Source organism: Sturnira hondurensis, unplaced genomic scaffold (genome assembly GCF_014824575.4).
Source record: "Sturnira hondurensis isolate 20B ecotype Veracruz unplaced genomic scaffold, ASM1482457v3 Scaffold0025370, whole genome shotgun sequence".
In the NCBI taxonomy this organism is placed as follows: Eukaryota; Metazoa; Chordata; class Mammalia; order Chiroptera; family Phyllostomidae; genus Sturnira; species Sturnira hondurensis.
In genome coordinates, this window is record NW_028098001.1 from 15,783,650 (window position 1) to 15,797,662 (window position 14,013).

At 37.2% G+C, this 14,013-nt stretch overlaps 1 protein-coding gene across 2 annotated transcripts in view; it reads left to right on the forward strand.

The window, feature by feature from the left end:
• SPTA1 (spectrin alpha, erythrocytic 1) overlaps positions 1-14,013 on the forward strand; it is a 199,218-nt gene that overhangs the window by 145,280 nt on the left and 39,925 nt on the right. For both annotated transcript variants that reach the window (XM_037039373.1, XM_037039374.1), the window contains exons 37-40: positions 10,372-10,492; positions 11,285-11,406; positions 12,484-12,616; positions 13,027-13,125. In XM_037039373.1, the coding sequence (XP_036895268.1) occupies positions 10,372-10,492; positions 11,285-11,406; positions 12,484-12,616; positions 13,027-13,125 (475 nt within the window). The remainder of the gene's footprint in view (positions 1-10,371; positions 10,493-11,284; positions 11,407-12,483; positions 12,617-13,026; positions 13,126-14,013) is intronic.

The following is a 14,013-nucleotide window of genomic DNA, read 5'->3' on the forward strand; positions in this document are numbered from 1 at the left end:
TTGTCTTACAGCTCATTAGTTCAGTCCTCTGCTTCATCCAGCCTGAGTGTAATTCCTTCTAGTGTATTTTTCATTTCTAAGATTTTATTGTTCATTTCTTCCTGGTTTTTGTTTATAGTTTCTATTTTCTTTTTCATACTGTTGTAGTTCTCACCCAGTTCCTTGTAGTTGTCTGTGATTTCCTTGAACCTGTTTATAACCATTATTTTGAATTTTATATCTCATACTTTGCTTACCTCCATTTCATTTAGCACTTTTAGTGAGAAGTCTTCCATTCCTTTTGGTTGCAGGTTCTTTTTTGTCTCCCTATTTTAAATGACTCATTTTGTTTATTTCTGTGCTTCCTGAGTTTTGCTTTGCTTGCTGTCTTTGTATGGTGAACTTCTATGATAGAAATTATATGGGATTCAGTGATGTGGTCTTTTTTATCTCCTTCTCTGGATGTTGTAGGTTTGTCCTTTATTCTGTTTGTGTGGGCTTTCTTGTTGTACTTGATTTTTTTTTTTTTTTTACTTTTTGGTGGTTCCTTTATTGGTGGATTCTGTCCTCTAGCAGGTATACTTATGTTCTCCTCTCCCACCTATTCTTGTGTGTGATCAGTGGCAGAGGCTAGGAAAAATGGATTAAAACAGCAGTAGAGTATTTTACGGTATTTAAAGTACCAACAAGTAGAGAATACATAGGAGATCCTTTGGATAAATATAGCATTAACTGTGATATTTCACCCAACTAGCCACTTTTTTAAAAGGTGAAAGGGAGATAAGACTCTTTTTAGAGGAGGGAGAGGAGGATTGTGAGCTGAATCCAGAAAACAATGTGCTTGTCAAGGTTAGATGATAAGATATAATCAGAGTAAAGGATAGAAAGTAGACATAGTATGTGAGAGGATGGAGTTAACCACAACCATAATGAAGCTCAGGAATAAAGTCAAATCAGCTAAGCTCAGGAAGTAGTGTTATGTAGTGTATACAACTGTATGGAAGAACAATTATTTACAATAGGACTGGAACAACAATGACATAATAAGAAGTGTATGATTTGGATAACAAGAATAGAAATTACATGATCAAGAGTAGTGTGTTATTGGAATGAGAGTGAAGTGAAAGAAAGAAAGTTAAAATACAATATGAAAGAGGTAATAAGGAAAACCAGTGAAACAATGTAAATAAGCAGAGAAATAAAACAAAGAAAACTAAACAGAAGATAAATGAAAATTACTAATAAAATAAAATAAGTAAAAATAATGAAACATCAATAAAAATACAAAGACAATAAAGTGTAATTCTATGGGATAGCAGAGTGAAATTTGTCTCAGTTTCTCAGTTTTGGGGATTAGCCTTGTGTTCCCCTTTGGATTCATCTTTGGACCTTTCACAACTCCATGTCTTATTGTCTTACTTTGGGAATAAAGAAAGAAAGAAAATAAGCCTCCTTCTGACTTTAAACCTTCTGAGTGTGTGCCATAAGAGCAGTGGGGCTTGGCTTCACTTTTCTCCAGTTTTATGGTTTTGTGAGAATGGAGGCCAGGTTTGGGCAGCAATATTCATAGTTGCATAACCTCCAGCCCAGGTCCTCTGTGAGATGCTGGGCACCCTCAGGCCTGTGCCTTTAATTTACCAGTTGCATCAAAATCTCTGTGTTGTGCCTCCTCTTTGCTCTTTTCGAGCCCACCATGGCTCGAGCACACTGCCAGGCAAGCAGTGCCAGTCAGCCTCCAGGCATTGCACCACTCAGCCTCTGGGCCAGAAGCACCAGTCAAGCTCAGGCACACAGCTCAAATCAGTTTAGGGGCTATTGGTGCCATGAGCATCCAGAATCAGCCACGGGGCAAGTATCACCAGTCAGCCTCCAGGTAAGTTGCATAACTTAGCTGCCAGGCTATCTGCTCAAGTCTGGTGCAGGCAAGAAGTTTGACTAATCCTCAGGGTGAGTGGGGCAAATCAGTTGCCTGGCAAGCTGTAGGTGTTGAGTGCCAGTGTGGTTTGAGTTCACTGTCAGGCCAGCTGACTGAAAGAAGCATGGGCGCACAACTCAAATCACCTTCTGAGCTGTTAGCCTTTTTTTTTTTTTTTTTTTTTTTAGTTAAAAACCTCTTGTTTAAGCCCACTGTTCTTAACAAGCACAGAGCTTTTCACACAGCCCAACTTTCTAACAAGTCTGGAGACTATCTGGGTCAGGGTCTGACATGGCCCCACTCTTCTACCTTTTCCAGGTGTCACCTGTTCCCCAATTTCTACAATAATGAACTAGCTGGTATCCACAGTCCCAGTGGGCATATAGCACCACTATGTGTATCCGCCTTCACCTCTATTCCCCCTAGTGACTTCAAGCATTCAGGTCCCTCTTGGTCTCAAGCTGCCCTACCAGCTCTGGTAGGGATGGAAGCTGGTCATCTAACTTCCTCCCTAGTATCCTGTAGCAGGTGCCAGGTGGGGGGCCACAGCAGCTTATGTCTCTATGCAGATCACAGGGACCTTAGAGTCCCAATCTAGAGTCCCAATGCTATCTCCAAATCTTCTGTTTTTTCCATGTCCTCTACAATTTTGGTCTCCAAATTCATATAATCTGGGATTCTTTTGGCTGTTCATACTGTTCCTCAAAATGGTTAAGTGTTCCAGCTGGGCACAGAGAGAACTGGGCTCTGCTCCCACCTACCTTGCTACCTCCTTCAGAAGCCCTTAATATTTTGTTTGAATATCTATCCATTTTTGATAGTGGGGTTTTAAAATCCCCTACTATAATAGTGTTGCTGCCCCTTTTGGTGGCCCTTGTTCTGAAGTCTATTTTGTCTTATATGAGTATTGCTACAAATTCAGGGTGGATAAAAGACTTAGTTATAAGTCGTGACATCATAAAAGTCCTACAGGGGAACATAGGCAGGAAAATCTCAGATATTCCACGCAGTAATATTTTCTTCAACATGTCCCCTAGAGCAAGGGGCATAAAGGAAAGAATAAACAAATGAGATCTCATCAAAATAAAAAGTTTCTGCATGGCTAAAGCAAACAACATTAAAATGAAAAGAGAACCAACTATATGGGAAAATATGTTTGCCAGTGATACCTCAGACAAGTGTTTAATCTCCAAAATATATAAAGAACTCACACAACTCTACTCCAGGAAGACAAACAACCCAATGACAAAATGGGCAAAAGACTTGGAGAGACACTTCTCCAAGAAGGACATACAAAGGGTCCAGAGACAAATGAAAAGATGCTCAGCATCACTAACCATCAGACACACGCCAATTAAATCCAATGAGATACTACTTCACACTGGTCAGAATGGCCATCATAAACAAATCAATAAACAAGTGTTGGAGAGGATGTGGAAAAAAGGGAACCTTAGTGCACTGCTGGCTGGATTGTACACTAGTGCTACCACTATGGAAAAGAGTATAGAATTCCCTTAGAAAACTGAAAATGGAACTGCCTTTTGAACTGGTAATTCCACTGCTTTAATTATACCCTAAGAACCCTGAAACTCCAATTCAAAGGATTCTATGCACCCCAATGTTCATAGCAGCACAATTTACAATAGCCAAGTGCTGGAAGCAACCTAAGTGCCCTTCAGTAAATGAATAGATCAGAAAACAATGGTGCATTTACACAATGGAATGCTATGCAGCAGAAAGAAAGCAGCTCCTACCATTTGCGAGAGTATAGATGGGACTGCAGAGCATTATGCTAAGTGAAATAAGCCAGGTGGTGAAAGAGAAATACCATATGACCTCATCTATAAGTAAAACCTAATCAAGAAACAAATGAGCAAAATATAACCAGGGAAATTGAAATTAAGAACAAAATGACAGTAACCAGAGAAGAGGTGGGAGGGAATAATGGTGGGGGGGGAGTGGAGAGGGTTTTCAGTAATATGTAAAAAGGACATATGGACAAAATAAAGAGGGGTAGGATCAAGGGTAGGAAGTGGGGATGGCTGGGTTTTATAGGTGGAGTGGTGGGGGTAAAATGGAGACAACTGTACTTGAACATCAATTAAATTTAAAAAAAGGAAACAAAGAAAAAAAAGCCATATATGTCTGTTCTAGATAGTTCATAGAAGGAGTTGTGCTCATTCTTAATGAGACAGCTGGACATTTACAGCTTAATCAACTGATGAGATAATTGTCATTATTCTTTTATTCTGTGTATCTAATATGATACTGAACTGGACACTGAACTGTGAATGTTATCCATCACCTACCATGGTTTTATTACTAATTCTTCTTTTGTTGTAAAAAATGAAATTGGCAAGAACCATATGATTTCACTCGTGTGGTGTAAAACTGAAAGCAACAATGTATCTGGGAAGTGATGATGGCTGGGTTGGGGGTAAAATGAATACAACTATACCTGAACATTTATACAAAATGTGAAAAAATCTGAACAATAAATAAAGCTCATAGGTACAGACAATACTATAGTGGTTACCAGAAGGAAGGGAGTGTACAGTGTAGAATGGTGAAGGGAGCCAAATAAATATATGGCAATCTTCTTCTATATATAGAAGAAGATTGACTTTGGGTGGTGAACACACAATGCAATATACAGATTTATATCATAGTACTGTACACTTGAAACACAATTTTATTAAACAATGTCACTTAAATAAATTTAATTAGATTTTAAAATAAAACAAAAATAAAATATTATAAATTATTTGGGAAAATACAATTAGGAATAAATATATTAGCAAATCAAATTATTTGGTTTATTTTTTATTAAATCTGCCTCGTCATGTTTCTCTTCAAAAAACATGCTCATTCTTAATAAGCATGGGAAACAGCATTGTACATGGGACAATAAGTAAATGAATTAGGAAAAGAGGATTGTACATGGAACAATAAGTAAGATATTTTAGAAACTTAAAGAAAATTAAATATTTCATTTATTTATCTTTAGAGGGGAAGGGAAGGAGAGAGGGAGAGAAATATCAATGTATGGTTGCCTCTCATGTGCCCCCTGCTGGGGACTGGCCTGCAACCCATCCATGTGCCCTGAATGGGAATCGAACCATGATAATTCGATATGCAGGCTTGTGCTCAATCCACTGAGTTGTACCAGCCAGGGCTAGAAACTTTTTTTAGAAGCAGTAAGATAATATAATCTTACCTATGTAGTCTTATATTATACTTAATAGTGAAATTCAAACATTTTAGACTCAGAACCAATTCAATTGCTATTATTTCCATTACGTCACCTCTTTATAACTCATTCTACATAAATTTATTAGTAGATAAAATTAATAAAGGCCATGAAGTTTATATATGTATATATGTGAATATGTATATTCATATAATTTTCACTTTTATTGAAAGACAAACATCAGTCTATATTTTTGAGCAAAGGAGAGAATATACAGTGGGGCAGCTGTGAATATGTTCTTAGCTTGTGGACACCTGAGATAAGCCTGGATCCTGTAGACCACACCTAGAAGCTCTTTTCCCAAAATACAGTGGAGGACTCCTAGATTGCTGCTCTCAGGATGAAATGTGTCTGGCTCCTTGTGTTCAACATGAACATAGTGCAATCATGTACATCAATGCTGCTGGCTTTCTGGTCTTTGAACTTGGACTAGCCATCAGCTCCCTTGAATCTGAGAGTTCAGACCCATAGTGAATAAATACCACCAGCTTTCCTGGTTCTGAAGTATATTCTTTTTTCCATTTTTAAAACCTCTTACTCTGTATCTGCTTTCATCAATCTTTACCTGTTTGTTGTAGATATAATGGTGGTGGTGGCATTTCTTCAATTTTATTTCTAGACCTTCACTATTTTTGTGTTTTAAACCTCAAGTTTTATTGTTTCCCTTCCTCTTGCCTTTTTTTTTAAATTTTCTTGTATTAGCCTCATTTTATTCTTCCCTCTTTGTATTCCTTCTCCCTCTGTCCTCTCAAAATCATTTCTCTTTCCTCTAGATACCATTTAAGTTTTTCTTACTGTCTTCTTCCCTTCTTATTCCAACTTCACCTATATTAATCTTTTCTCATGCATTGTTGATAGTGCTGTGGTGGATCTTTTTTTCCTCAAATATTGCTCCTATATTTTTCTTTCTCATAATATATGTATAAATTTCTGTTTAAACCTAATATTCTATGCTTCTCTTCTCTTCTTCCATTCCCCTTCTTCGCTACCTTTTTAATTTATGATGTAAAGTTTACTTTCTCTCTTTGCCTTGTCTCTATTCCAAACTCTTATCATTACTCCTCCCTTTATCCTCTCATAAGCATTTTTTAGTTAGTCATTTCTTATAATAGTCTTAATCTCTTTATACATTTATTAATATTGGCTTCTTTGCCATCAATAGTGTGATTGTGGGTGGGGGATATTTTTGCTGGTGTGGATTTGTTTTCTAGGTTGTTTAGTTTTGTTGTGGGAGCACATGTACAACAACATACAAGATGTGCTGGGCAGAATAATTCTCAGTCAGCAAATCAGAGGAAAAGACTGACCAAAGAATGACCCAGCAACAACCAAAACCCAGTTATGGCCAGAGATCCAAAATAAATAGCAAAAAGGGCATCCCAAGAGATCAGGAGATCAAGGAGACAGCACCACTGAATCCCACAAGTCTCTTAGCACAGAAGGTCACACATAAGCACAGGTAGTCAAAGTAGATCAATCTAAGAAGCAGAAGCAAACAAGAAGATTCATCTAAAATGGGGGGACAAAGTGGCCTCAATTGAAAGGAGAGGAGACATCCTCAGAAAGATGGTTAAATAAAATAGAGGCAAGAAAACTATCAGATATTGAGTTCAAAATAATGGTTATAAGGATGATCATGAGCTCAATTAGAACTGCAAAGAACTCCAGGGCAGCTACAGGGAACTAATTGTAAACTACAACAGCATGAAAGAGGACATAGAAGCTATCAATAAGAGCCAGGAAGAAAGGAAGAATACAGTACCTGAAATAAAGAACGGAGCAGAAAGAATTAAAAGCAGGCTAGATGAAGCAGAGATCAAATAGGCAAGCTATAGGAAAGGGTAGAAAAAAATTCCCAGATGGAGCAACACAATGAAAAAAAAAAAGACTCAAGAAAAAACAAAGAGCATATAAGGGAAATTCAGGACAACATGAAACATAGTAATATCTTATCATAGGGATACCGGAAAGAGAAGAGGAGTAAGGTATAGAAAAAACTTGTTTAAAGAAGTTATGACAGCCCTGGCTGGTGTAGCTCAGTGGATCAAGTGCAGGCCTACGAACCAAAGTATCAAGGTTCAATTCCCAGTCAGGGCACATGCCTAGGTTGTGGGCCAGTTCCCAGGGGAGGACACACGAGAGGCAGCCATACATTGATGTTTCTCTCCCTCTCTCCTTCCCTTTCCCTCTAAAGATAAATAAATAAAATCTTTAATAAAAAAAGAAGTCATGACAGCAAACTTCCCTGACTTGATGAGAGAAAAAAGGCATGAAAGTCCAGAAGCACAGAGGGTTCCAATCAAGACGAACTCAGTGAAAGTTACTCAAAGACATATCATCATTAAAATGGCAAAATTTGAAGTCAAAGAGAGTATCTTAAAAGCAGAAAGGTGAGACAGCTAGTAACATACAAAGGCAGTCCAATAAGGCTATCAGCTGATTACTCAACAGAAACCCTACAAACCAGAGGGGAGTGGCAAGAAATATTTCAAGTAATGAAAAGCAAAGACCTGCCATCAACTACTCTACCCAGCAAGGCTTCCATGTAAAATGGGAAGGAAAATAAGTAGTTTCCCAGGCCAAAAAAAGGGGGATAAAATAATACATCTCCACCAAAAGAGCATTGCAAGAGATACTAGAGAGAATGCTTTGAGAAAATGAATGAGGGGAGATGGGAACAAAAGGAAAAATAAGTTCCTGTATATAGTAACCTTAAATGAAAATGTATTAAATGCTTCAATTAAAATACTGAAGGTCGCTGAAGGATAAAAAGAAAGAAAAGAAAACATGACCTATATATATGCTGCTAAGAGGAGACCTACCTGACAACAAAAGATCTACACAGACTGAAAGTGAAGTGAAGGAATAAAAATATTCCAAGCAAATGGACATGAAATAAAAGCTGAGGTAGCAGTACTTATATCAAACAAAACAGATTTCAAATAAGGACCAAAAGAAAAAAGAAAAGAAAAAGAAACAAAGCAGGACTTGCACAATACTGAAGATAATAATCCATCAAGTAGATACAACCCCTGTAGATATATATGCACCCAAAAGAGAAGCACCTAAATATGTAGGGAAAATCTTGAAGGACTTCAACACAGACATCAACAGCAACACTCTCATGTATGGGGATTTTAATATTTCATTGCCAATGATTGGATAGATCTTCCAAAAAAAGATTCATTAAGGATATTGTGGCATTGAACAACACTCTAGATCAAGTGGATTTAATTGGTATACACAAAAATTTTCACCCTAAAGAATCAAAATATATATTCTTTTTAAAAGCACATGGAACATTTTCAAAGAGAGATCACATGGCAAGACATTAAAAAAAACCCTCAACATATTCAAAAAATTGAAATCATGTCAAGCACCTTCTCAGATCACAATGGCTTGAAACTAGAAACTGATCTCACGGAAAAAACTCAAAAACATTCAAATTCATGGAGACTGAATAACATGATATTAAATAATGAATGGGTTAACAATGCTATTAAATAATGATTGGGTTAACAATGAGATATAGGGAGAAGTCAAAAAGTTTCTGGAAACAAAGAAAATGGACACACAAAAGTACAAAACCTATGGGAGACAGTGAAGGCAGTCTTGAGAGGGAAGTTCATATAACAATACAAACTCCCCCCCCATTCAAATAAACAACATAACCTGCATCTACAAGAACTAGAGGAACAACAACAAAGACTAGAACATGTAGAAGGAAGAAAGTAATCAAGAACAGAGCAGAATTACATGACATAGATACTAAAAGAACAATTCAAAGATAAGATAAAGTTGACAAGCCTTTAACCAGACTCATCAAGAAAAAAAAGAGAGGACTTTTATTATCTTTGCTAATAAAATCAGCAAAGAAAGAGAATAAATTAAAACTGATAGCACAAAAATACAAAGGAGTGTAAGAAATTACTATGAACAATAAAATGCCAAGAAATTTGACACCCTGGGCCAACTGGATAAATTTCTAGCAGCATATATCTTATAAACCTAAATCAAGAAGAAGCAGGATGCCTGAATAGACTGGTATAGTCGACAAAGCAGTAATCAAAAAACTCCTGGCACACAAAAGCCTTGGACAAGATGACTTTACAGGTGAGTTTTACCAAACAATTAGGGAATAAGTAACTCCTATTCTCAAACTATTCCAAAGAATTCAAGAAGAGAGAAGACTCCTAAACTTTTCTTATGAAGTTGGTATTGTCCTAATTCCCAAATCAGAAAAAGACAAGAGAGAAAACTACAGGCCAATATTGCTGATGAACATGGATGCTTAAGTCACCAACAAAATATTGGCAAAATAGATCCAGCAATATATTGAAAATGTTATACAACAAGATCAAGTGGGATTCATTCCAGGAATGCAAGAATGGTATAATAATACTTTCAAGTCAACAAATGTAATACACTACATAAACACAATGGAAGATAAATATTACATGATCATATCAACAAATGCTGACAAAACATTTGATAAAATAGAGCATCCATTTATGATTTAAAAATCTCAGGAAAGAGGAAGTAGAAGGAGCATACCTGTACATAATAAAAACTACACAATGAAATGCTATGCTGCAGAAAGAAAGAAAGAACTCCTACCTCTCACAACAGTGTGGATGGAACTGAAGAGTATCATTAGAAGTAAAATAATCTAGGCAGCAAAAGACAAATACCATATGATCTCACCTATAAGAGCAGCCTAATTAACAAAATAAATAAATGATCAAAAAAGAACCAGAGGCATGGAGACAAGGAGCAGATGTAAAGTGACCAGATTGGAGGGGGCATGTTTATATTAGGGAAAGAAACGGGAGTGTCTAGTCAAGGAAGAGGTATAAATTACTCATGGATGTAGACAACAGGGTGGGGATTGACTGTGGGAATGGGTGGTTTCAGGGCAAGAAGAGCAAGGGGAAAAATGGGATAACAGAACAACAATAAAACAAGAAGAGAATGTAAATAACTAGACAGGCAAAGAAATAAGTAGAAGGCTGTTACATCTGTGCGTATGGTGGAGATCAATATATTATTTAAATTGTATTTGTATAAGTCAGAAATTTTGCTGAGAGCCTTTGCTACTAATTATATTTGTGATTACTGACACCAGAGTGTTACCACCTCCTCAACTCTAGCGACACACATGCTCAAAAACCCACTTTTTAAAGAATTCCTCTGAGGTCTAATCTCTGTTTTTATTCTTCTTTTGCAGAGAGAAGTTGGTACGAGTGAGCCCCCAGGACTATGAGAGGGATCTACAGGGAGTTCAGAACTTACTGAAGAAACACAAACGTCTAGAAGGGGAGCTAAAGGCACATGAACCTGCCATCCAGGTAGATATAATAAAATGTGAGAACTGGAAGGGTAGAGAAGTCTAATAGGCTTTCATATTATGGACAAACAGAATGATTCTATGAAATGTGACTTGGCATGTCACACAGAATTAGTCATAAAGTGTTGTTCAAGTGTTCCTTTCTCCTCCACATTTTGTATCCTGTAAATGGAAGAATTCTATATAGGAAGCCCTGCTCTTTCCTAGAAGGAGCAATTTTAACACTCCAGGTCACAATTGTTGACAAGATGCAGGTTGGAACCCTAGCAAAAGCTGTACTTAAGCTGAGCCATATTAAGAAAAAAGGCAACTCTGGTTCTGGCTTGGCAGCAAGGTCACACTATGAGCATGAATAGTCTATAAAGCAGAGCATGCAGAGTATTTTAGTACAAATGCCAATGTATATTTCCAAATACTTGGGTAAATTTAGCATGGTAAATCTTACTACAAATTTCTTTATTCTCCCAGGATTTTTAAGATCACCCTAATTACCATAGAGTTAAATAATTTGGCTATAAAGGACACATGGATGAAGACAGTGTGGAGGGGGATTGAATGTGGGAGAGATAGGGTGGGCAGGGCAGGGGAGAGCATGGGGGAAAATGGGGACAACTATAATGGAACAACAAAAAAGCTTAGTATAAAACTAAGGGATGTTTTAAGTTTTTTTTTTTTTTTTTTTTTTTTTTTTTTTTTTTTAAGAAATATCCTGGCTAGGTACTTTGCCAGGAAACTGTATCTAAATTTGGAGAGGTTGTGGGATAACACAACATGGGTGGGGGGTGTTCTTCAGAATGTGCTGAATATGGCGGAGGGGCTGGGAGACAAGGCTGCTGTGGAGCAAGAGGAGATCCAGGAGCGGCTGGCTCAGTTTGTTCAACACTGGGAGAAGCTCAAAGAGTTGACTAAGGCTCGGTGAGTTGGGTATTGGAAGCAAAATTCTGTTCCTGTGTTGCATGTATTGAGCTACTATTGGGGAACATACTTAAATATTTGATCAGCATTTCTCCCCAGCTACACATCTCTATCTATCTTCCAAGTCTTTCCTCAAATGCAGTCTTCCCAGAAGCTTTCTCCCATTTAGACCCAGGCAGAGTGATTGCTGCCTCTGTGTTCTAAATATACCTCTACTCCTGCACTTACTTGCATTATCTTTTCTCATTATCGCCCTAAATATGTTACTCTTTATAGTAGGTTATTTGCCACATGTCTGTTTTTATATTGCCCCCTTTTTAGGATTGTATGCAACACTTAAGAGTAAAAGAAAGGTTTTTTTTTTCTCCCTTATAGCCAGGCATTAAAAAAAATCACATAGTTATATATCCAAATAAATAATTTCTTCCTACAATTACCTGTGTGTTAGTAATAGGGAGACATTTCTTCCTGGGGAATAAAAGTACTTCGCACTTTGTAGAGACTGTGTTGTGTAAAAAGAAAGACAGTTTTAGAGTAGCAAGAGACTCTGCTTCACTGCTATTATTCTCCAACTCCAAAGTCTTGGCCTTTTTTTTTCTTTTTGGTTGGCTTCTTTTTTTTTTTTTAAGATTTTATTTATTTACATTTAGATGGAAAGGGAGAAAGAGGGAAAGAGAAACATCTTGTGTGGTTGCCTTTTGTGTGCCCCCTACTGGGGATCTGGTCTGCAATCCAGGCATGTGCCCTGACTGGGAACGGAACAAGCAACCCCTTGCTCCTCAGGCCAGCACTCAATCTACTGAGCCATGCCAGCCAGGGCTGTTTGGACAAGATTTCCTTTACCCCACGAAGAATCCTAGAAAGTAGGTGAGGCCACAAAACTGAACTCGTGGGTCAATGGTCTTCCCCTGTCCAGAGATGATCATCACAGTTGATGTATGAGCAAAGTCTTATGTACTCACTTGTTCTGTGGTCCAGTTCGACTGTAGCTGCCTTGAGAGACTGTGACCTTTAGCTCCACTTCCACTGCTTGTTAATGTTCTCTTATCTTTATTGGGGCATACTATTCTGTTATAGAGGGCTTCGGTTGGAGGAATCCCTAGAATACTTGCAATTTATGGAAAATGCTGAGGAAGAGGAAGCTTGGATCAGTGAAAAGGAAGCAGTGGTTGCCCAAGGGGATTCTGGAGATACATTGGCTGCTACTCAGGTGAGCAATAGGCTGAAGGGATTCATTTTCTTTTCTTTAATATGAATCTCTTCTTAGTCAGTCTTTTCACCTTTAAAATTAAAAGCTCCTAGTGGGACAAAAAGACTTTAAGGTAAGCTCTTAATATAAGATATTCTTGATACATAATATTTCTCTGGTAGATGCAGTATTTCATAGAATGGTATACATTTCAATCTGGAGAAACTCTTATATATTACCCCGATCAGCACTCATATTTCAAAATCCAGAAAACCATGGGGTCATATGGTAAGTTAGAAACAATGTCAGCATATTTTTTTACTCTTTTTCTGGTACGTTTGTCCTTTTTGAAAAGCGAAGAATTTTGGGAACAGAATATTAATGGGATAGACTGTTCAGATGTTTTGATTCTCACTTATTCATTTATGCAGAGTTTGCTAAAGAAACAGGAAGCTTTGGTTAACGATTTTGCTGTCCATGAGGCCCGAGTGCAAAATGTGTGTGCTCAAGGAAGAGATATCTTGAATAAGGTGAGAGACTCTAGAGATTACAGGTCAAACTTTTATTTTCAAAAGGACCCAAGTATAGATTCATGAGCAGTGCTAAAATTATATGTAGAATTTTAATTATCTTGTTTCAGTTGCCCTTTTATTATTATTGTTTTGGTTCTTAGCAAATTTACTTGATTATGTTTTTCTGGAAATTCTGTTTTCAAGGTCTTATAAGAACAACCTTCAGATTTATTTAAAATTAGCTGTTGAGCCCTGGCCAGGTAGCTCAGTAGATTGCAGCATTGCCCCAAGGCACCAAGGTCAAGGGTTCCATCTCTGGTCAGGGCACATACAAGGGTCAACTGAATGCTTACTGGGTATAATAATAAACTGATGTCTGTCTATCTGTCTCTCTTTCTCTTTCCTTCTCTGTCTCTCTCTCAAATCAATAAAATATCAATAATATAAATATATATGTATTTATATACATGTATAGATATATGAAAGTAAGCCTTATTGATAAACCAGCTGTTGACACACTCTTATCCCATGCACAATATAACATTTATGAATATTTGATAAATGGTTCACTTTAATCATAGAATATTCTAAGAAGGTAGAACAAATTCTATGTAAGCCTCTAGGGAGGAGGACTATTTGGAAACCTACTTGTAATCTGAGTATCATTATTTTGTTTAAATGCTTGTTCTTACAAAGTGTCACTGATCTAGGTTCTATAGGAAAAACCCTAGACAGAGATGACTTGATAACTTCTAGATGCATACACTTACTAAGTAGATCCCAGTTACATGAACAAGCTTGCAAAGATCATCTAAATGCTGGGTAGGAAATAACCATCTGTGGCATAAAGGGATAATAGAATAAGTTCACTAGATCTAGAGGGAGTAGTTATAGAGTTTGAAAGGA